The sequence below is a fragment of the Oncorhynchus mykiss genome, chromosome 19 (genome assembly GCF_057628025.1).
Source record: "Oncorhynchus mykiss isolate SJ-2025 chromosome 19, ASM5762802v1, whole genome shotgun sequence".
NCBI lineage: Eukaryota > Metazoa > Chordata > Actinopteri > Salmoniformes > Salmonidae > Oncorhynchus > Oncorhynchus mykiss.
The window spans coordinates 13,305,833-13,331,580 of NC_143040.1; the positions used below are offsets into that span (position 1 = coordinate 13,305,833).

The window sequence follows — 25,748 nt, forward strand, 5'->3', positions numbered from 1 at the left end:
ACAGGGGGGGTGAGAGGAGAGACAGGAGGGGTGAGAAGAGAGACAGGGGGGGTGAGAGGAGAGACAGGGGGGTGAGAGGAGAGACAGGAGGGGTGATAGGAGAGACAGGAGGGGTGAGAGGAGAGACAGGAGGGGTGATAGGAGAGACCGGAGGGGTGAGAGGAGAGACAGGAGGGGTGATAGGAGAGACCGGAGGGGTGAGAAGAGAGACAGGGGGGTGAGAGGAGAGACAGGAGGGGTGAGAGGAGAGACAGGGGGGTGAGAGGAGAGACAGGAGGGGTGAGAAGAGAGACAGGGGGGGTGAGAGAAGAGACAGGGGGGTGAGAGGAGAGACACGGGGGGTGAGAGGAGAGACAGGAGGGGTGATAGGAGAGACAGGAGGGGTGATAGGTAAGACTGGAGGGGTGATAGGTAAGACTGGACGGCTGATAGGAGAGACAGGATGGGTGAGAAGAGAGACAGGGGGGTGAGAGGAGAGACAGGAGGGGTGAGAGGAGAGACAGAAGGGGTGATAGGAGGGACAGGAGGGGTGGTAGGAGAGACAGAAGGGGTGATAGGAGAGACAGGAGGGGTGATAGGATTGACAGGAGGGGTGATAGGGAGGGCCAGAGGGAGGGACAGGATAGATAATGGCAGGGACAGGAGATGTGAAATCACGTGATTTCATGAGAAATATTTCCACAGTGAGGGTGTGTAATGCAAGTCGAGGTGTCCTTGGATGAATGTCAACAAGAGGCCTACACCAACATTGCTAAAAACCCACACAAAGGTTCCATCTAACTGAAGTGTGGGGTAACATTAAATAAATGCTCCCCACTGCTGTACATCTTTATACATATAATTTAAAGGAAAAAGCACATTAGAAAAAACATCCCCTATACCTTTCTATTTCAAATCATTCAGTTCAGTTCCCATCTTTATAACCTAAAGGCTACTCACCAGACAGATAAACTTTACTGTTCATGTTCGGAGTGAAGATCTGTCAGTCTCAAGCCCTGTGTGAGAGTACTAGTAGTAGCAGTAGTAGTAGTAGTAGTAATAATAGTAATAGTAGTACTAGTAGTAGTCATTTCTGTACTCATGTAAGGATACTAAAGAGACACAGTTTGAGAGTGGGTCTTCCCATGCTATGCTAGGCTATCGATAAATTTACACAAATGCTTGTCTTGCTTTGTCTGTAAAGCATAATTTCAAAATCTGAGATGACAGGGTGATTAACAACAGGCTAAGCTGTGTTTCACTATATTTCATGAATATGAATATTTTCTAGTAAGATTTTTTGTCCGTTGGGTTATGCTAATTAGTGTAGTTGATGACTTAGAATGGAGTGGATTAAATTCCTATAAAGCATTGGTCAGGGATGATTTTAACTGTAAAACTAAGTAAGATTTGTATCGGGTATACCGTCCATATAATCTAATGTTGAGAAAGTTTAAGACAAAAGTATCTATGTTAGTGTTGGCGGCACTGGGTCACAGATCTAAGTAAGACATTTCGAGGTAAGTAAGTTTGGGTCCGTAATGACCCAAGGTATCTATGGCCATTACCAATGTAAACTATCTAACAGTAAGACCTAAAAGTAAAACTGGTTGGTATACAGTAGCCGGAAAACGTAATATAGAAGGCGAAATAAAGTCAAGTAAATTACGTTAGTCTAGGACAATGAGTAAGTGAGATTAAGTATGACACTAGAGTACATCCATAGAAAGTGAGAATACATATTAGAAAATCAATATAGTAATTGAGTATGCATAACAGTAATTGAATAAACATTGGTGGTAAATCCTCAAAGGAGGTCCCGGAATTAACCGGGGATGAGAGGTAAATCTAATGCCCAAAATGGAGAAAGAAGTACGAATTTGAGAGACGTCTAGATGCAGAAAAATTAGAATGAATGATAAAGTAGATACATAAGACATGTTTAGATAGTCAAGGGAAACAGCAGGTCGAGGGTTAAATACTTGGCTGTCTGAAGCCCGGAAAAGAAGACAAGAAGGCAAGTGTAGAGAAAGAGAGAGAGAAAGTTTCAAGAAGGATATCAGCAGGGGAAAAATGATGTGCGTGTGAGATAGGTTTATTGACCAGTCAAAAGTCATAAGAAGCGATAACTCGTATACGTGTGAGACCTAATAACTTATCAAAAGTCACAATAGTAATTATTCCTACATTCTGAGACGGAGAAAGAGAGACAGAGAGCAAGATAGAGAGAGAGACAGAGAGCAAGATAGAGAGAGAGACAGAGAGCAGGATAGACAGAGAGACAGAGAGCAGGATAGAGAGAGAGACAGAGAGCAGGATAGAGAGAGAGAGAGAGAGCAAGAGAGAGAGAGAGACAGAGAGCAATATAGAGAGAGAGACAGAGACAACGAGAGCGAGAGCAGAGAGAAAGTTTCAAGCTAGACACAGGGATACCAGAGATGTTATGGTTAAAATGAGTGACAGATGTGGGATTTATTAAAGGAGTTCTACCTGTAACTGTTTCTCCTGAATTATTTGATTGACCTAATTGAAGGCAGTATTTATTAAAACCAGAAGTAATAGCAGGGATTATGCCTATGTTTAATTAAAACATTGATAATGATGTTATTATTGGAGGAGAAGAAGTTGTTGTTTTTTTTCTACTTGTCCATGTTTTTAGTCCGAAAGGCTCCTCCACCCTTAGTGGGAAAGAGAATGGTGCTGGATTTATAAGGATTAAATACAAGTATTATTTTAAGAGTTTCCTGCGTCCCTGATTCTAGTACTCTCCTAAATTTAGTAAATGAGTTTTTCTTACATTTTAGTTCACCCAGATAGTTAGGGGTGGTTTGGATTCCAAGTTTTATACTCCTTTAGGTAGTTAGCTTTTGTTGTATGTGGATTATATTTAACACTATAAAGCATTAGTTAGCTTCTGTTGTATGTGGATTATATTTAACACTATAAAGCTGTGAAATTGATATAATAGTATTATTATATTTTGTTGTTGAATAAGGTTATAAAGTTAGCAAGAATAAGTTTTAATAATGGTCGACTTATGTTAAGTATTTAGGACATATTCTAAGCCAACAGGACAATAAAATAGATGAAGATAGAAAAATTGTGATTTCATAAGCCTTAAAATTAATTATGAAATGAAACATGTTGCAGTTCTTAGGGATGGTAAATTACTGTAGATAATGGCTCCCACACTATGCAACATATATTACATTATTGATGAGACTGATTTAAGATTAACCCATGTTATGGCTGAGGACCAGTCTGTAAATATAAAGACGTTATTGACGTCTAGCTCTGTGTCACGTTCTGACCTTAGTTCTTTTGTTATGTCTTTGTTTTAGTATGGTCAGGGCGTGAGTTGGGTGGGTAGTCTATGTTCTTTTTTCTATGTTGTAGTTTTGTGTTTGGCCTGGTATGGGTCTCAATCACTAACAGCATGCACATAGATTTTGCTTTTTACTCTTAGTGATGAATATTGACTTGGTTACTGCACATTTTGAGAGTCAAGAATGTTATATTTCCCTGAATGAGGACATGTATTTCTCCCTGTCAGCCTACATAAGACATGAACTACAGCACGACTCCCCTTTACAGTAGGCATAATACATCTCCCATTCCCTCCTTGGGAGCATGATGATGACTATCTAAGAACAAATAGTTCATATTCAATTCATAACTATTTCATGACACTGTAAAGTAAAGGGTCACTGAAAACTCAATTTGACCATTTGTTTTTGTTGCATCCACCCGGTATTGTAAACAATGGCTGCTTATTTTCATGGACATTGTATTGATGCTGGAAAAATATTGCTTTAATGGTTTGTGTCTTCTTCATTTAAAAATCCATTAAACACTTCATTAATCATTTACTCTCTGTTAGACTTGTATAATTTATGTCTGTCCAAAACCAACCCATAGTAAATATCAGCTTTACAAAAAAAAAACACACAGAAGCTGAGATAATGTCGGTTTTATTCAATTCCAGTGTGGCTGACTGGAGTTTGTACTGTATGTGTAGTGGTGTGTGGGTAAAATCACTAGGAAAGCCCCCCCCCCCAGATTTAAACCTGTGTTGTGATAATTGCGACGTTTGCTCTATAACATACATACATGTACATTAACCTTGAGACTGTGATATATAATCATGGACGGAGACACATTTAGAAAGATCCTGTCGTACTGCATTTTATTATTGTACACAAAGAAAAACAAGACACGAGTATAAATGCATGGCTTCAAAACTACTCTTAGTAGCCTCAGTAAGAAGACACTTATCCACAGTGAAATATCACAACCCCTTTTTTTAAAGAAACATAGCATTTGAAATAAATACGTTTGGATTATAACATCTTGCTGATTGCATTGGTGGGCATTGCACTTTCACACTATTTACACTTTAAATCTGACTAAATAATCATCACCGTCTCACAGACCCTCAGTGCTCACAGAAAATGTTGCCCTTTACATTCAAACCTCACCCCTTCATCGTCATATTCTATTTTTAAATGTGTTATTGTCAAGTAACCAAAAGTGAAAACTACACATTTTTCCCATTACCAGAATATACAGTATACTGTATACTGTATAAAGACAGGACAATGTACTAGATATAACTTGGTGTCAAACAGAAGACATGCAAGCACTCAATAAAGTGAAGAATATGAATGTGACCAACATATCCCCCTTGAAGGTTACATAAAGTAGACTATACAGGTTACATAAAGTAGACTATACAGGTTACATAAAGTAGACTATACAGGCTACATAAAGTAGACTATACAGGTTACATAAAGTAGACTATACAGGTTACATAAAGTAGACTATACAGGTTACATAATGTAGACTATACAGGTTACATAAAGTAGACTATACAGGTTACATAAAGTAGACTATACAGGTTACATAAAGTAGACTATACAGGTTACATAAAGTAGACTATACAGGTTACATAAAGTAGACTATACAGGTTACATAATGTAGACTATACAGGTTACATAAAGTAGAATATACAGGTTACATAAAGTAGACTATACAGGTTACATAAAGTAGACTATACAGGTTACATAAAGTAGACTATACAGGCTACATAAAGTAGACTATACAGGTTACATAAAGTAGACTATACAGGTTACATAAAGTAGACTATACAGGTTACATAATGTAGACTATACAGGTTACATAAAGTAGACTATACAGGTTACATAAAGTAGACTATACAAGTCACATAAAGTAGAATATACAGGTTACATAAAGTGGACTATACAGGTTACATAAAGTAGACTATACAGGTTACATAAAGTAGACTATACAGGTTACATAATGTAGACTATACAAGTCACATAAAGTAGAATATACAGGTTACATAAAGTAGACTATACAGGTTACATAATGTAGACTATACAGGTTACATAAAGTAGACTATACAGGTTACATAATGTAGACTATACAGGTTACATAAAGTAGACTATACAGGTTACATAATGTAGACTATACAGGTTACATAAAGTAGAATATACAGGTTACATAAAGTAGACTATACAGGTTACATAAAGTAGACTATACAGGTTACATAAAGTAGACTATACAGGTTACATAAAGTAGACTATACAGGTTACATAAAGTAGACTATACAGGTTACATAAAGTAGACTATACAGGTTACATAAAGTAGACTATACAGGTTACATAAAGTAGACTATACAGGTTACATAATGTAGACTATACAGGTTACATAAAGTAGACTATACAGGTTACATAATGTAGACTATACAGGTTACATAAAGTAGACTATACAGGTTACATAAAGTAGACTATACAGGTTACATAAAGTAGACTATACAGGTTACATAAAGTAGACTATACAGGTTACATAAAGTAGACTATACAGGTTACATAAAGTAGACTATACAGGTTACATAAAGTAGACTATACAGGTTACATAAAGTAGACTATACAGGTTACATAATGTAGACTATACAGGTTACATAAAGTAGACTATACAGGTTACATAATGTAGACTATACAGGTTACATAAAGTAGACTATACAGGTTACATAAAGTAGACTTTACAGGTTACATAAAGTAGACTATACAGGTTACATAAAGTAGACTATACAGGTTACATAATGTAGACTATACAGGTTACATAAAGTAGACTATACAGGTTACATAAAGTAGACTATACAGGTTACATGAAGTAGACTATACAGGTTACATAATGTAGACTATACAGGTTACATAAAGTAGACTATACAGGTTACATAAAGTAGACTATATATGTTACATAAAGTAGACTATACAGGTTACATAAAGTAGACTATACAGGTTACATAAAGTAGACTATACAGGTTACATAAAGTAGACTATACAGGTTACATAATGTAGACTATACAGGTTACATAAAGTAGACTATACAGGTTACATAATGTAGACTATACAGGTTACATAAAGTAGACTATACAGGTTACATAAAGTAGACAATACAGGTTACATAAAGTAGACTATACAGGTTACATAAAGTAGACTATACAGGTTACATAATGTAGACTATACAGGTTACATAAAGTAGACTATACAGGTTACATAAAGTAGACTATACAGGTTACATGAAGTAGACTATACAGGTTACATAAAGTAGACTATACAGGTTACATAAAGTAGACTATACAGGTTACATAATGTAGACTATACAGGTTACATAAAGTAGACTATACAGGTTACATAATGTAGACTATACAGGTTACATAAAGTAGACTATACAGGTTACATAAAGTAGACTATACAGGTTACATAAAGTAGACTATACAGGTTACATAAAGTAGACTATACAGGTTACATAATGTAGACTATACAGGTTACATAAAGTAGACTATACAGGTTACATAAAGTAGACTATACAGGTTACATGAAGTAGACTATACAGGTTACATAATGTAGACTATACAGGTTACATAAAGTAGACTATACAGGTTACATAAAGTAGACTATATATGTTACATAAAGTAGACTATACAGGTTACATAAAGTAGACTATACAGGTTACATAAAGTAGACTATACAGGTTACATAAAGTAGACTATACAGGTTACATAATGTAGACTATACAGGTTACATAAAGTAGACTATACAGGTTACATAATGTAGACTATATAGGTTACATAAAGTAGACTATACAGGTTACATAAAGTAGACTATACAGGTTACATAAAGTAGACTATACAGGTTACATAAAGTAGACTATACAGGTTACATAATGTAGACTATACAGGTTACATAAAGTAGACTATACAGGTTACATAAAGTAGACTATACAGGTTACATGAAGTAGACTATACAGGTTACATAATGTAGACTATACAGGTTACATAAAGTAGACTATACAGGTTACATAAAGTAGACTATATATGTTACATAAAGTAGACTATACAGGTTACATAAAGTAGACTATACAGGTTACATAAAGTAGACTATACAGGTTACATAAAGTAGACTATACAGGTTACATAATGTAGACTATACAAGTCACATAAAGTAGACTATACAGGCTACATAAAGTAGACTATACAGGTTACATAAAGTAGACTATACAGGTTACATAAAGTAGACTATACAGGCTACATAAAGTAGACTAGACAGGTTACATAAAGTAGACTATACAGGTTACATAATGTAGACTATACAGGTTACATAAAGTAGACTATACAGGCTACATAAAGTAGACTAGACAGGTTACATAAAGTAGACTAGACAGGTTACATAAAGTAGACTATACAGGTTACATAAAGTAGACTAGACAGGTTACATAAAGTAGACTATACAGGTTACATAATGTAGACTATACAGGTTACATAAAGTAGACTATACAGGTTACATAAAGTAGACTATATATGTTACATAAAGTAGACTATACAGGTTACATAAAGTAGACTATACAGGTTACATAAAGTAGACTATACAGGTTACATAAAGTAGACTATACAGGTTACATAATGTAGACTATACAAGTCACATAAAGTAGACTATACAGGCTACATAAAGTAGACTATACAGGTTACATAAAGTAGACTATACAGGTTACATAAAGTAGACTATACAGGCTACATAAAGTAGACTAGACAGGTTACATAAAGTAGACTATACAGGTTACATAATGTAGACTATACAGGTTACATAAAGTAGACTATACAGGCTACATAAAGTAGACTAGACAGGTTACATAAAGTAGACTAGACAGGTTACATAAAGTAGACTATACAGGTTACATAAAGTAGACTATACAGGTTACATAAAGTAGACTATACAGGTTACATAAAGTAGACTATACAGGTTACATAAAGTAGAATATACAGGCTACATAAAGTAGACTATACAGGTTACATAATGTAGACTATACAGGTTACATAAAGTAGACTATACAGGCTACATAAAGTAGACTATACAGGTTACATAAAGTAGAATATACAGGTTACATAAAGTAGACTATACAGGCTACATAAAGTAGACTAGACAGGTTACATGAAGTAGACTAGACAGGTTACATAAAGTAGACTATACAGGTTACATAAAGTAGACTATACAGGTTACATAAAGTAGACTATACAGGTTACATAAAGTAGACTATACAGGTTACATAAAGTAGAATATACAGGCTACATAAAGTAGACTATACAGGTTACATAATGTAGACTATACAGGTTACATAAAGTAGACTATACAGGCTACATAAAGTAGACTATACAGGTTACATAAAGTAGAATATACAGGTTACATAAAGTGGACTATACAGGTTACATAAAGTAGACTATACAGGTTACATAAAGTAGACTATACAGGTTACATAAAGTGGACTATACAGGTTACATAATGTAGACTATACAGGTTACATAAAGTAGACTATACAGGCTACATAAAGTAGACTATACAGGTTACATAATGTAGACTAGACAGGTTACATAAAGTAGACTATACAGGTTACATAAAGTAGACTATACAGGTTACATAAAGTGGACTATACAGGTTACATAAAGTAGACTATACAGGTTACATAAAGTAGACTATAGAGGTTACATAAAGTAGAATATACAGGTTACATAAAGTGGACTATACAGGTTACATAAAGTAGACTATACAGGTTACATAAAGTAGACTATACAGGTTACATAAAGTGGACTATACAGGTTACATAATGTAGACTATACAGGTTACATAAAGTGGACTATACAGGTTACATAATGTAGACTATACAGGTTACATAAAGTAGACTATACAGGTTACATAAAGTGGACTATACAGGTTACATAAAGTGGACTATACAGGTTACATAATGTAGACTATACAGGTTACATAAAGTGGACTATACAGGTTACATAAAGTAGACTAGACAGGTTATTTACCAGGATTTGGAGTGTAGATGAGTAGATCTGTCAGGTGTGTTAGACAGTAGAGGGGTGTCACTACATTCCTCAGTGTTTGTTTATACTGTAAGGTTATGGTGTCTGTCAGGAACGCCACACCAGACACACCCTTATGTATTCTCTTGGCAGTTAGTCACGTTGTAAAATCTGTGTCCTTGGTAACTCAAAGCAGAATGAGTAAAAAACAACACAGTTATTGGCGGCTTGAAAAAATGAATGTGTTGCGTAAGTTGTTTTCTATGTCAGCTGAATGCACCTTTAAGTTCATTGAACCGTGGTTATGTGAGTGTGAATTTACGTTGTACTCGGTTTACACCCCTCCCCTAATTGGAGTAATTTAATGGACAACAACACTTAGGCTTTTACTTACAACACTTAGGTTTCAGCTTATACATACTATATACATACACAGTATATTTGACAATCTTGTTATTTTTAGTCCCACACTTCAGCTCCTCTCCACCCTCCCATCTGTCTCTGAACATCATCCAGCTTTGATTTCTATTTGCGTATATTTTTCAACTGTGCATTGATGTTTCACAAAAGTTCTGAAGATTTCTATTCCCATAGTTTTTACAGATTGTAAATGAAAGACAAATGTTTAGATTTACTGAAAGCCTTAGTTTCCTGGTGGTTATGAGGAGGGTGTGGTACTGAAACCATTGTTGTGTTCCAGGTGGCAAAGAGACAAAAGTAATTCACCCAATGTTTGTTTAGGTATGTGTGGGTCTTTTAACAACCGTATCTAAAAAAAAATATGTGACTTTATAGTTGGAGAGAACATTCCTTTAAACGCGTCCTGCTACAAGCAGGTCACAAGTTGTTGAACTATCACCTTCCTCACTTTCCCCTCCTTGTTATTATCTCTCCTATCACCTTTCCTGTCCCTCCTATCACCCTTCCTGTCCCTCCGATCACCCTTCCTGCCCCTACTATCACACCTCCTGTCTCTCCTATCATCCCTCCTGTCTCTTTCATAACCCTTCCTGCCCCTCCCATCACCCTTCCTGTCCCTCCGATCAACCTTCCTGCCCCTACTATCACCCCTCCTGTCCCTCCTATCACATTTCCTGTCTCTCCTATCATCCCTCTTGTCCCTCCTATCACCCTTACTGTCCTTTTGACATACATTTTTCAATTGTGCTGTGATGTTTCACAAAAGTTCCGAACCAAAAGTCATACACCCAATGTTTGTTTAGATATGTGTTGGTCTAACAATGTTGGTTATACATCTTGTTGACATTCATCCACGGACATCTCGACTTGCATTACACACCCTCACTATAGAAACATTATCTAAAACAAATCATGTGACATAGTTAGAGAGAACATTCCTTTAAATGCGTCCTGCTACAAGCAGGAAACAAGTTGTGGGAGAACCTGAAACACTTTACGAATTGTATCACCTTCCTCACTTTCCCTCCTTGTTATTATCTCAACTATCACACCTCTAGTCCCTCTTATCACCATTCCTGTCCCTCCTATCACCATTCCTGTCCCTCCTATCACCATTCCTGTCCCTCCTATCACCCCTCTAGTCCCTCCTATCACCATTCCTGTTCCTGCTATCATCCCTCTAGTCCCTCCTATCACCATTCCTGTCCCTCCTATCACCCCTCCTGTTCCACCTATCTTCCCTCCTGTCTCTCCTATCACCCGTCCTGTTCCTCCTATAACCCCTCCTGTTCTAGCTATCTTCACTCCTGTCCCTCCTATAACCCCTCCTGTTCTAGCTATCTTCACTCCTGTCTCTCCTATCATCCTTCCTGTCCCTCCTATCACCCCTCCTGTTCTAGCTATCTTCACTCATGTCTCTCCTATCACCCCTCCTGTCCCTCCTATCACCCGTCCTGTCCCTCCTATCACCCTTCCTGTCCCTCCTATAACCCCTCTAGTCCCTCCTATCACCCTTCCTGTCCCTCCAATCACCCTTCCTGTCCCTCCAATCATCCTTACTGTCCCTACTATCACCCCTCCTGTCCCTCCTATCACCCCTCTTGTCTCTCCCATCACCCCTCCTGTTCCACCTATCTTCCCTCCTGTCTGTCCTATCACCCGTCCTGTTCCTCCTATAACCCCTCCTGTTCTAGCTATCTTCACTCCTGTCCCTCCTATAACCCCTCCTGTTCTAGCTATCTTCACTCCTGTCCCTCCTATAACCCCTCCTGTTCTAGCTATCTTCACTCCTGTCTCTCCTATAACCCCTCCTGTTCTAGCTATCTTCACTCCTTTCTCTCCTATAACCCCTCCTGTTCTAGCTATCTTTACTCCTGTCTCTCCTATCACCCTTCCTGTCCCTCCTATCACCCCTCCTGTTCTAGCTATCTTCACTCATGTCTCTCCTATCACCCCTCCTGTCCCTCCTATCACCCGTCCTGTCCCTCCTATCACCCTTCCTGTCCCTCTTATAACCCCTCTAGTCCCTCCTATCACCCTTCCTGTCCCTCCAATCACCCTTCCTGTCCCTCCAATCATCCTTACTGTCCCTACTATCACCCCTCCTGTCCCTCCTATCACCCCTCTTGTCTCTCCCATCACCCCTCTTGTCCATTTGACATACATTTTTCAACTGTGCTTTGATGATTCACAAAAGTTAAGAACCAAAAGTCATATACCCATTGTTTGTTTAGGTATGTGTGGGTCTTTTAACAACATTGGTTATTCATCTTGTTGACATTTATCCACGGACATCTCAACTTGCATTACACACCCTCACTAAAGAAACATTATCTAAACAAATCATGTGACATAGTTAGAGAGAACCTTCCCTTAAACGCGTCCTGCTACAAGCAGGAAACAAGTTGTGGGAGAACCTTCAAACACTTTACGAATTGTATCACCTTCCTCACTTTTCCTCCTTGTTGTTATCTCTGCTATCACCCCTCTTGTCTCTCCTATCACCCCTCTTGTCCCTCCTATCACCCCTCTTGTCTCTCCTAACACCCGTCTTGTCTCTCCTATCACCCCTGTAGTCCCTCCTATCACCCCTGTAGTCCCTCCTATCACCATTCCTGTCCCTGCTATCACCCCTCCTGTTCCACCTATCTTCCCTCCTGTCCCTCCCATCACCCCTCTTGTCCCTCCTATTACCATTCCTGTCCCTCCCATCACCCCTCCTGTCTCTCCTATCACCCCTCTTGTCCCTCCCATCACCCCTCTTGTCCCTCCCATCACCCCTCTTGTCTCTCCTATCTCCCCTCCTCTCCCTCCTATCACCCCTCATGTCCCTCCTATCACCCCTCTTGTCTCTCCTATCACCCCTCCTATCACCCCTCTTGTCCCTCCCATCACCCCTCCTGTCTCTGTTATCATCAATGCCATGGTTAAACCTTCCTGATTTGGTTGATCCATTTGTCAGTAATGATTTATTAAGTCACACATTGTAGTATTTCATTTGTAATAGACAGTCTACCTCTTCTCTACTTTAAGGGCTTATTTCTCTGTCTTAGTCTGCCTCCTGTCCCTCCTTTCACCATGGGAACACCTTCCTGAAAACAATACAACTATGCTTTGCTCATTAAACCTGTTCTGCCTGTTCATGTCCAAAAAGATTGGAATGTTCCAATGTACCAAACAGGTGAAAAAGTCACACATGCATCATCCAGGGTTGACATGACCACATTTCTGGTTGGTCCATAACTTGTTTCCTGCTTTTAACAGGGTGTGTTTTTTCTTTCTTGTTTCTGGTAGATGAGCTCTAATATTGCACATAAAGTAGACTATACAGGCTACATAAAGTAGACTAGACAGGCTACATAAAGTAGACTATACAGGCTACATAAAGTAGACTATACAGGCTACATAAAGTAGACTATACAGGTTAGATAAAGTAGACTATACAGGCTACATAAAGGAGACTATACAGGCTACATAAAGTAGACTATACAGGCAACATAAAGTAGACTAGACAGGCTACATAAAGTAGACTAGACAGGCTACATAAAGTAGACTATACAGGCTACATAAAGTAGACTATAGATGTTACATAAAGTAGACTATACAGGTTACATAAAGTAGACTAGACAGGCTACATAAAGTAGACTATACAGGCTACATAAAGTAGACTCCGGCAGCGCCGGACAGGCGGGAGACTCCGGCAGCTAATTGTATCACCTTCCTCACTTCCTCTGCTCTGGCAGAGCTGGAGAGGAAGGAGACTGCCCAACCTTACCCGGTTGAATGCTCCCTGTCACTCTGCCAGTGCTGCGAGGTGGAATAGCCCGCGCTGGGCTACGCAGGCGAACCGGGGACACCGTGCGCAAGGCTGGTGCCATGTAAGCCGGCCCAAGGAGACGCACTGGAGACCAGATGCGTAGAGCCTGCTTCATGGCACTTGGCTCGATGCTCACTCTAGCCCTGCCGATACACGGAGCTGGTATGTACCGCACTGGGCTATGCACCCGCACTGGGGACACAGTGCGCTCCACCTCATAACACGGTGCCTGCCCGGTCTCTCTCGCCCCCCGGTAAGCACAGGAAGTTGGCGCAGGTCTCCTACCTGGCTTCGCCACACTTCCTGTGTGCCTCCCCCCAAGACATTTTTGGGGCTGACTCTCGGGCTTCCATCCACGCCGCCGTGCTGCCTCCTCATACCAGCGCCTCTCCGCCTTCGCCGCCTCCAGCTCTTCTTTGGGGCGGCGATATTCTCCAGGCTGTGCCCAGGGTCCTTTTCCATCCAACTCATCCTCCCATGTCCAGTACTCCTCGCGCTGCTCCTGCTGCCGCTGCCTGTCACCACGCTGCTTGTAACGGTGTTCTTGTGTCGAAGGAGAGGCGGACCAAAACGCAGCGTGGTTATTATTCATGATTCTTTAATAAAGAAACTCTACATGAATAGACTAACAAAAACAAGAAATGTGAAAAACCAGAACAGCCCTATCTGGTGCAAACACAGAGACAGGAACAATCACCCACAAAACCCAACACCAAACAGGCTACCTAAATATGGTTCCCAATCAGAGACAATGACTAACACCTACCTCGGATTGAGAACCATATCAGGCCAAACACAGAAACAGACAAACTAGACACACAACATAGAATGCCCACTCAGATCACACTAGGGTATTGCACAAGGTTAAATTGAGTTCCTCAGTTAGGTGGTTAACTGATTTTTGTCCTCTGACGTCCTTGGTTAGGCAGAGGGAGTCTGGAAGGGCATCAAGGAATCTTTGTGTTGTCTGAGAATTTATAGCACGACTTTTGATGCTCCTTGGTTGGGGTCTGAGCAGATTATTTGTTGCGATTGCAAACGTAATAAAATGGTGGTCCGATAGATCTAAAACATTTATTCCATGGGACAAAACTAGGTCCAGATTATGACTGTGACAGTGAGTAGGTCCAAAGACATGTTGGACAAAACCCACTGAGTCAATGAATGCTCCAAAAGCCTTTTGGAGTGGGTCTGTGGACTTTACCATGTGAATATTAAAATCACCAAAAATTTGAATTTTACCTGCTACAACTACAAGGTCCGATAGGAATTCAGGGAACTCAGTGAGGAATGCTGTATGTGGCCCAGGAGGCCTGTAAACAATACCTATAAAAAGTGATTGAGTAGGCTGCATAGATTTCATGACTAGAAGCTCAAAAGACGAAAACGTCATATTTTTGGTGTAAATTGAAATTTGCTATCGTAAATGTTAGCAACACCTCCGCCTTTGCGGGATGCATGATGGATATGGTCACTAGCGTAACCAGGAGAGGCCTCATTTAACACAGTAAATTCATCAGGCTTAAGCCATGTTTCAGTCAGGCCAATCACATCAAGATTATGATCAGTGCTTAGTTCATTGACTATAACTGCCTTTGAAGTGAGGGATCTAGCATTAAGTAGCCCTATTTTGAGATGTGAGGCATCACAATCTCTTTCAATAATGCAGGAATGGAGGAGGTCTTTTTCCTAGTGAGATTGCTAAGGCGAACACCGCCATGTTTAGTTTTGCCCAACCTAGGTTGAGGCACAGACACAGTCTCAATGGGGATAGCTGAGCTGACTACACTGACTATGCTAGTGGCAGACTGCTGCCTGGCCTGCACCCTATTTCATTGTGGAGCTAGAGGAGTTAGAGCCCTGTCTATGTTGGTAGATAAGATGAGAGCACCCCTCCAGCTAGGATGGAGTCCGTCACTCCTCAGCAGGCCAGGCTTGGTCCTGTTTGTGGGTGAGTCCCAGAAAGAGGGCCAATTATCTACAAATTCTATCTTTTGGGAGGGACAGAAAACAGTTTTCAACTAGCGATTGAGTTGTGAGTGCTGTAGATCTCATCACTGGGAGGTGGCCAGAGACAATTACTCGATGCCGACACATTTCTAGCTGATTTACACGCTGAAGCTATGTTGCGCTTGGTGACCTCTGACTGTTTCATCCTAACATCGTTGGTGCCGACGTGGATAACAATATCTCTATACTCAGTTTATGTCTCAGTTGTTGAATCTTGTTATGCTCATACAAATATTTAGACATGTTAAGTTTGCTGAAAATAAACGCAGTTGACAGTGAGAGGACGTTTCTTTATTTGATTCGTTGTTTTACTCTGTTGAGCATTTTGGAGGTAGTCTGATGAAACCAGCCAGAGATAGTGTAGGGGTCCACCTACTTGACCTGGCCATATTAGAGCTTACTACACCTGCTACAGTACTGCTTGATACTACTGTATACTAACTTGGTATTTTCACCAAAAAGGAATGGCCCAGTCTTTTAGAATATCAACACATTTAAAATCATGGGACCTTACTCTTATGACCTCATGGGTTTCATAATTCAAAGAAAGCCTCATTGTCCACACTATGCACTGAGGTCAATGGAATTCATTTATTTGGACAATGTACAATTAAAATATCTCAAAGGAAATTAAGCCTTCTCACATCTTGTATAAACTTGGTCTTTCAAGTTCATGATATTTGTGGACATCATTGGGCCCTGAGTTTAGTCAGAATTGATCACAAACAACTTTATAGAAAAAGAGGGAAGACTTCACCAGTTACAAAACAGAAAATCTGTTAGCAAATCAACTGATTCGTTGTGTCAATTCTGAGTAGGAATAGAGAGACAGCTGTGAATCATAAGCGATGTTTAACATGGGATATGTGCTAAAAACACATATCTTCCTTATCAACATGGAGAACAACTAATGCATGCATGTCCTCATTAACTACAGTTCACAAAGACAAGGGCTTTGGTGTAAGAGCTCTGCTTGAAGCTTTAGTTCATGCGGAAATACATGTAGATAGGTAACAAATGGTTTATAATTCATCATCAGGAAGAGCTCCCACAACCATGCTGTGATTTTATCGACCATGAGAAAACATTGTTTGGCTTAAAATAAAGCAATGTAGGTTAAATTGAACTTTGCCAACACAGTCTCACACAGTAGTGCAGTTCTCTGTAACTTTCACTGCTGCTTTTGGGCCAACTGCAGCTCCTACTAGCCCAACTACTACTGCCCCTATTGGACCTGCTACCCCCCCCACTAATGCCCCTACTGCTGCCCCCACTAATACACCTGTTACCCCCCCCCCCAGAACAGCGAGTGTGTAGAATGTTTTGCTAAATGTATTACTATTGTTTTCATAAAATGTTTGATTTGGATTCTTTCCTGTTAATTGGTCTACTTTGTCTAAAAGCTTCTTGACCTGACCTGCATTGTCTGTATCATTATTGTTGAACACATGGTAACGTCCTCCACATTTCTGAACCAGTTTCTCTAGGTTTTGGTCCACTCTGATAAACTGATCTATAGTATTGTTCTTCAGTTTGTCTCCATAACTAAAGAGCACTATGGTATAATCACTGACAGAGGGACTTAACATCTTCTCCAGTGTCTCCATCACTCTCTTCTCTTGCTCTGTGAAGCGGCCCAGCTGAATGACCAGTAGGAAGGCGTGGGGACCTGGTGTAGAGAGAGACAAAGCCATCTCCATTTCTTTTCTGACTTCCTCTTCAGAGAGGTCACTGTTGAGGAGACCTGGAGTGTCCACCACCATCACACTCCTCCCACACAGCTCTACTTCTCTGCTCTCACTCTTCAGGGTCAGTGGCGTGAAACTGACCCCAGATTCAAACACTTCTTGGCCCATGATGGTGTTTCCTGCTGCACTCTTCCCCACTCTGTCCAGGCCAACCAACACCAGTCTCAGATCATGGCCAACGTCATCTACTAAAATAAAGAGTCAGATGAGAGAAGAGCGTATATATAAAACTACATATCCTCTATTTTACAGAAGATGTCACGTGAAGCATCTCTTTTTCAAGTGCGTTTTGGCCGATTAAGTATTTAGAACAGCATTGTGCATTTGATGTGTCAGTAAGGATGTTAAATAAGAAATACAAAACAGCCTACAGGCTCCCGAGTGGCGCAGCGGTCTAAGGCACTTCATCTCGGTACTAGAGGTGTCAGTACAGACCCTGGATCAATTACAAAATGTATCACAACCGGCTGTGATTGGGAGTCACATAGGGTAGCACACATTCGGCCCAGCATTGCTAGGGTTAGGCCAGGGTAGGCCATCATTTGTAAATAAGAATTTGTTCATAACTGACTTGCCTAGTTAAATAAAGGATAAAAATACTTGACATTTTAACAACTAACTACTAGTGAACATTATGAAATCAACATTACAGCAAAAGGAAACGTTCTGTCATGATAATTCTATGTATTTTATACTCAGCGTATTAGTGTCTGGGTTATGCAGTCAGTAGTACTGTATGTATTTTATACTCTGCGTATTAGTGTTTGGGTTATGCAGTCAGTAGTACTGTATGTATTTTATACTCTGCGTATTAGTGTTTGGGTTATGCAGTCAGTAGTACTGTATGTATTTTATACTCTGCGTATTAGTGTCTGGGTTATGCAGTCAGTAGTACTGTATGTATTTTATACTCAGTGTATTAGTGTCTGGGTTATGCAGTCAGTAGTACTGTATGTATTTTATACTCAGCGTATTAGTGTCTGGGTTATGCAGTCAGTAGTACTGTATGTATTTTATACTCAGTGTATTAGTGTCTGGGTTATGCAGTCAGTAGTATGTATTTTATACTCAGTGTATTAGTGTCTGGGTTATGCAGTCAGTAGTACTGTATGTATTTTATACTCAGTGTGTTAGTGTCTGGGTTATGCAGTCAGTAGTACTGTATGTATTTTATACTCAGTGTATTAGTGTCTGGGTTATGCAGTCAGTAGTATGTATTTTATACTCAGCGTATTAGTGTCTGGGTTATGCAGTCAGTAGTACTGTATGTATTTTATACTCAGTGTATTAGTGTCTGGGTTATGCAGTCAGTAGTACTGTATGTATTTTATACTCAGTGTATTAGTGTCTGGGTTATGTATTTTATACTCAGCGTATTAGTGTCTGGGTTATGCAGTCAGTAGTACTGTATGTATTTTATACTCAGTGTATTAGTGTCTGGGTTATGCAGTCAGTAGTACTGTATGTATTTTATACTCAGTGTATTAGTGTCTGGGTTATGTATTTTATACTCAGCGTATTAGTGTCTGGGATATAAAGTCAGTAGTACAGAATGTATTTTTTTTTCTTGTATCAAATACAAAAACACAAACACATCTTTACTTGTTTATTTTTTTGCACCACACATTATTATATTTGTATGTGTAGTCATTTAGCAGAGTTGCTTACAGTTAGTGCCTTCATCTACATTTTAGTCATTTAGCTGACGCTCTTATCCAGAGAGACTTACAGGAGCAATTAGCATTCGGTTCCTTGCACAAGGGCACATTGTCAGATCTTTTCAACTAGTTGGCACAGGGATTCAAACCAGCGACCTTTCAGTAACTGGCCCAACACACTTATCCGCTAGGCTACCTGCATCTCTCGCACACACATGCACTCACACACAATTTTTTTAAACGTTTATTCTTTACTTATTTCCAACACAATTAATTTGACGTGTTATCATCTTGCAATAAGAAAATATTCAAGGTAAAAGTAACATTTGATGTTTAAATGAGCATGTTGTGTTTTAGCAATCAATTAGTATAACATTAACATTAATTGTAATGAATAGCCAGGAGGACAATGAACAAAATCTGTCATTTTTAAGAAAACATTATTTTCGTAATTATGCCAAACCAATGATAGATGGTGGTGGAGTAATGTTACACATTCTCATTGTATAATGCATTTTTCTGGTGAAGTTCCGATGAAGGCTGCTCCAGCTCCTACAACTCCCCCTACTACTGCACCCACTGGACCCACTGCAGCCCCTGCAGCAGCAGCAGCAACTGTGGAGACTATCAATAAACGTTTAATGAATTTGTTACTTTCCTCAGCTTTCTTTCTAGCTTCTCCTTCCTGACGCTGTTTCAGTTTTTCTTCAGCTTCCTTCAGAGCCTCTCCTTTATGTTTTTTCTTCAGTTCTTCCATCTCTCTGTGATTCTTCTCTTTATTCTCTTTCAGGATCCTCTCTTTCTCCTCTTCAATATCTCTCTCAGCCTCCTGGAACATCTCATTGGAGTAGAAGTTTCCTCCATTCCAATTTACCATTTGTCTTATCTTCTCAAGCAGCTTAGTAATCTGAGTGTGATTTCTGCATTTGTTGTCTTCATTGTTGTTGATTACATAATATCCCCCTTTACATTTCTGTACAAAAGCATGAAGATCTTTGTCCCCGAGCAAAAAGTCTTCAATTGTTTTTGTCTCCTTTCCCTTTTTCGCCTCCAGTAGATCTCCATGAGTGAAGAGCACAATTGTATATTTTGCTGACTGTTTTCCAAAAGTTTCCTGAAGGAGCTCCACTGTTTTCTGCTCTTCTTGTGTGAATCTACTCAGCTGGAGCACTATCAGAAACACATGGGGACCAGGAGCAGAGAAGGAGATGCACCTCTTGATCTCCAGCAGTATCTCATCTTGGGTGTACTTGGTGTCAAACAAGCCTGGGGTATCAACAACCGCTACACGTTGCCCATCTACTTCTCCTAAGATCTTGGCACATTTGGTTGTCACAGAGGAGGGAGATATATCTGATTCAAAAACATATTTCCCCAGGATGGTGTTTCCTGTTCCACTCTTTCCCACTCCAGTTCTTCCAACCAGAACAATCCTCAGCTCAGTTTGTATCTGCAGTTGAAGTTCTGTTGGATTAAATTGACAAGGCTGTTACCTTTTAAAGAGATGTAGTCTTCATGTTCATTTTGTTAGCACATTGTGAGGAACACCTACATTTTTCAGTTTCACACTTCTTCTTGACACAAAGCAGGAAGTACTTCATGATCTGTACAAAATAATCTGTGAGCGTTGACTATGTGTACACTCAACATGCAGTGTTTATTTATTTATATTTAACTAGGCAAGACAGTTAAGAAATTCTTATTTACAATGACGGCCTACCCCGACCCAAACCTGGACGACGCTGTATCAATTGTGCGCCGCCTTATGGGACTCCCAATAAGAACCGAATGTGATACAGCCTGAATTCGAACCAGGGACTGTAGTGACGCCTCTTGCACTGAGATGCAGTGTCTTAGACCGCTGCGCCACTCAGGACAGTGGGGCACGCTACTCTGAAAATATAGCTTACCAAGCTACCAATTACTTCACACTGGAAGCAGAAATATAGACCTAGTTTGTTTAATTAAAGTTACTTTTAAGAAGTACTTCATTACGTTTAAATCTGAAATGTCATATAATACAATGGCAAGAACACATCACAATGAAGTCAGATGTTACATTGTAGTGTTACACTCGGTACCGGTACCCTTGTATATAGCCTAGTTATTGTTATATATTTTTTATTACATTAGTTTAATTAGTAAATATTTTCTCAACTCCTATTTTCTTAAAACTGCATTGTTGGATAAGGACTTGTAAGTAAGCATTTCACGGTAAGGTCTACTACACCTGTTGCATTCGGTGCATGTGACGAATACAGTTGAATTTGATCTGTGTGACAGTCGGTAGTTCCAGTAACCAGCTACAACGGCAAAAAAGTTAAACTACTGAAAACTCTGAATTTTTGTATTTAGTTAAACTACCACCAAATTACTGTGAACTACTCCCAAACACTGTCAACATGTAATCGTAAATGTCATTAACCACAGTTCTGTTTTTGCTAAGATGACTACCATCAACAATAACAAAACTCTTGTTACTTTTCTTTATCAATGGTAGGCCACAGTACAAAAATACATGTCTAATCCATATCTTTCTTTTTACGGTCTTTATAGCAAATGAGAAAGATACAAAAAAGAGAGGGGGGTGCTCTTAAACAGAGATTTCCAATCAGTGTATGTTTACAATTCAAATCAAATAAATAAATAAAAGTACTATATCTAACTCACAGGAGGTGGGTGGCACCTTAACTAGGGAGGACGGGCGAGTGGTAATGACTGGAGCAGAATCAGTGGAATGGAATTAAATACATCAGGTTTTTGATGCCATTCCATTTGCTCCCTTCCAGCCATTATTATGAGCTGGTCTCCCCTCAGCTGCCTCTTGGGATGCAACTTGAAACTCTAGTCCCAAATAAAGTGTTACCTAAGTATTTATAAAAAATCCTCTGTTTTTAATGAGTTACTAAACTGACTAATGTAATGTAATAATTATGTTAAAAAGTAAAGCAGTGGGGTGACAAAAATAATGCTCCCCACTGCTGTGCGTTGTTATATTTCTGGAATTCAAAGGAAAAAGCACAGAAAAAAATATCAATACCCTTCTATTTTAAATCATTCAGTTCAGTTCCAATCCTGGTACACTAAAGGCTACTCACCAGGCGAATAAACTTTGCTGTTCATTTTTGGAGTGAAGATCTGTCAGTCTCAAGTGCTGTGTGAGAGTAGTAGTAGTAGTAGTAGTAGTAGTAGTAGTAGTAGTCGTCGTCGTAGTAGTATCTATGCTCTTGAAAGGATACTGAAGAACTTCAATGTGAGAGTGTGTTAGCCCATTTCTTTTATACAGAATTTCTCAGGTGCCCACCCCCTGACACACCCATAGGCTTTCTGTTCACCATCATACATTTACTGAATTCCTTTCCCACTATTTATGGCTGTCACTGGTGTAGAGAGGAGTGGGCAGGAGGCAGCCACAGGTTTAGAACTACTGAATTTATTAAAGCGCTATATATATATATATATATATATATATATATATATATATATATATATATATATATATATATATATATATATATATATATATATATATATATATATACAGTGCCTTGCGAAAGTATTCGGCCTCAGTGTTTCTCAGTGTTTGTTTATACTGTAAGGTTATTGTGTCTGTCAGGAACGCCACACCAGACACACCCTTACGTATTCTCTTGGCAGTTAGTCACGTTGTAAAATCTGTGTCCTTGGTGACTCAAAGCAGAATGAGAAAAAAACAACACAGTTATTGGCGGCTTGAAAAAATGAATGTGTTGCGTAAGTTGTTTTCAAAGTCAGCTGAATGCACCTTTAAGTTCATTGAACCGTGGTTATGTGAGTGTGAATTTACGTTGTACTGGGTTTACACCCCTCCCCTAATTGGAGTAATTTAATGGACTACAACACTTAGGCTTTTACTTACAACACTTAGGTTTCAGCTTATACATACTATATACATACACAGTGTATTTGACAATCTTGTTATTTTTAGTCCCACCCTTCAGCTCCTCTCAACCCTCCCATCTGTCTCTGAACATCATCCAGCTTTGATTTCTATTTGCGTATATTTTTCAACTGTGCATTGATGTTTCACAAAAGTTCTGAAGATTTCTATTCCCATAGTTTTTACAGATTGTAAATGAAAGACAAATGTTTAGATTTACTGAAAGCCTTAGTTTCCTGGTGGTTATGAGGAGGGTGTGATACTGAAACCATTGTTGTGTTCCAGGTGGCAAAGAGACAAAAGTAATTCACCCAATGTTTGTTTAGGTATGTGTGGGTCTTTTAACAACCGTATCTAAAAAAAAATATGTGACTTTATAGTTGGAGAGAACATTCCTTTAAACGCGTCCTGCTACAAGCAGGTCACAAGTTGTTGAACTATCACCTTCCTCACTTTCCCCTCCTTGTTATTATCTCTCCTATCACCTTTCCTGTCCCTCCTATCACCCTTCCTGTCCCTCCGATCACCCTTCCTGCCCCTACTATCACGCCTCCTGTCTCTCCTATCATCCCTCCTGTCTCTTTTATAACCCTTCCTGCCCCTCCTATCACCCTTCCTGTCCCTCCGATCAACCTTCCTGCCCCTACTATCACCCCTCCTGTCCCTCCTATCACATTTCCTGTCTCTCCTATCATCCCTCTTGTCCCTCCTATCACCCTTACAGTCATTAACCACAGTTCTGTTTTTGCTAAGATGACTACCATCAACAATAACAAAACTCTTGTTACTTTTCTTTATCAATGGTAGGCCACAGTACAAAAATACATGTCTAATCCATATCTTTCTTTTTACGGTCTTTATAGCAAATGAGAAAGATACAAAAAAGAGAGGGGGGTGCTCTTAAACAGAGATTTCCAATCAGTGTATGTTTACAATTCAAATCAAATAAATAAATAAAAGTACTATATCTAACTCACAGGAGGTGGGTGGCACCTTAACTAGGGAGGACGGGCGAGTGGTAATGACTGGAGCAGAATCAGTGGAATGGAATTAAATACATCAGGTTTTTGATGCCATTCCATTTGCTCCCTTCCAGCCATTATTATGAGCTGGTCTCCCCTCAGCTGCCTCTTGGGATGCAACTTGAAACTCTAGTCCCAAATAAAGTGTTACCTAAGTATTTATAAAAAATCCTCTGTTTTTAATGAGTTACTAAACTGACTAATGTAATGTAATAATTATGTTAAAAAGTAAAGCAGTGGGGTGACAAAAATAATGCTCCCCACTGCTGTGCGTTGTTATATTTCTGGAATTCAAAGGAAAAAGCACAGAAAAAAATATCAATACCCTTCTATTTTAAATCATTCAGTTCAGTTCCAATCCTGGTACACTAAAGGCTACTCACCAGGCGAATAAACTTTGCTGTTCATTTTTGGAGTGAAGATCTGTCAGTCTCAAGTGCTGTGTGAGAGTAGTAGTAGTAGTAGTAGTAGTAGTAGTAGTAGTAGTCGTCGTCGTAGTAGTATCTATGCTCTTGAAAGGATACTGAAGAACTTCAATGTGAGAGTGTGTTAGCCCATTTCTTTTATACAGAATTTCTCAGGTGCCCACCCCCTGACACACCCATAGGCTTTCTGTTCACCATCATACATTTACTGAATTCCTTTCCCACTATTTATGGCTGTCACTGGTGTAGAGAGGAGTGGGCAGGAGGCAGCCACAGGTTTAGAACTACTGAATTTATTAAAGCGCTATATATATATATATATATATATATATATATATATATATATATATATATATATATATATATATATATATATATATATATATATATATATATATACAGTGCCTTGCGAAAGTATTCGGCCTCAGTGTTTCTCAGTGTTTGTTTATACTGTAAGGTTATTGTGTCTGTCAGGAACGCCACACCAGACACACCCTTACGTATTCTCTTGGCAGTTAGTCACGTTGTAAAATCTGTGTCCTTGGTGACTCAAAGCAGAATGAGAAAAAAACAACACAGTTATTGGCGGCTTGAAAAAATGAATGTGTTGCGTAAGTTGTTTTCAAAGTCAGCTGAATGCACCTTTAAGTTCATTGAACCGTGGTTATGTGAGTGTGAATTTACGTTGTACTGGGTTTACACCCCTCCCCTAATTGGAGTAATTTAATGGACTACAACACTTAGGCTTTTACTTACAACACTTAGGTTTCAGCTTATACATACTATATACATACACAGTGTATTTGACAATCTTGTTATTTTTAGTCCCACCCTTCAGCTCCTCTCAACCCTCCCATCTGTCTCTGAACATCATCCAGCTTTGATTTCTATTTGCGTATATTTTTCAACTGTGCATTGATGTTTCACAAAAGTTCTGAAGATTTCTATTCCCATAGTTTTTACAGATTGTAAATGAAAGACAAATGTTTAGATTTACTGAAAGCCTTAGTTTCCTGGTGGTTATGAGGAGGGTGTGATACTGAAACCATTGTTGTGTTCCAGGTGGCAAAGAGACAAAAGTAATTCACCCAATGTTTGTTTAGGTATGTGTGGGTCTTTTAACAACCGTATCTAAAAAAAAATATGTGACTTTATAGTTGGAGAGAACATTCCTTTAAACGCGTCCTGCTACAAGCAGGTCACAAGTTGTTGAACTATCACCTTCCTCACTTTCCCCTCCTTGTTATTATCTCTCCTATCACCTTTCCTGTCCCTCCTATCACCCTTCCTGTCCCTCCGATCACCCTTCCTGCCCCTACTATCACGCCTCCTGTCTCTCCTATCATCCCTCCTGTCTCTTTT

The 25,748-nt window shown here is 39.2% G+C and overlaps 2 protein-coding genes across 2 annotated transcripts; both read right to left on the minus strand.

Moving 5' to 3' along the window:
* Positions 1-2,391: 2,391 nt before the first annotated feature.
* Positions 2,392-17,770, minus strand: LOC149974993 (GTPase IMAP family member 4-like). The gene is made up of 3 exons (XM_090211821.1): positions 17,734-17,770; positions 17,032-17,550; positions 2,392-2,396 (listed from the first exon to the last, which is right to left on the minus strand). Exons 1-3 carry the CDS (start codon positions 17,768-17,770, stop codon positions 2,392-2,394), a joined length of 561 nt encoding a protein of 186 aa, XP_090067947.1.
* Positions 17,771-19,251: 1,481 nt separating this feature from the next.
* LOC149974994 (GTPase IMAP family member 7-like) lies at positions 19,252-22,446 on the minus strand. Its single transcript, XM_090210144.1, has 2 exons — positions 22,119-22,446; positions 19,252-20,484 (listed from the first exon to the last, which is right to left on the minus strand). The coding sequence occupies exons 1-2, from the start codon at positions 22,141-22,143 to the stop codon at positions 19,520-19,522; spliced, it is 990 nt and encodes a 329-aa protein (XP_090066270.1). The 5' UTR covers positions 22,144-22,446; the 3' UTR covers positions 19,252-19,519.
* Between the last annotated feature and the right edge of the window lie 3,302 nt (positions 22,447-25,748).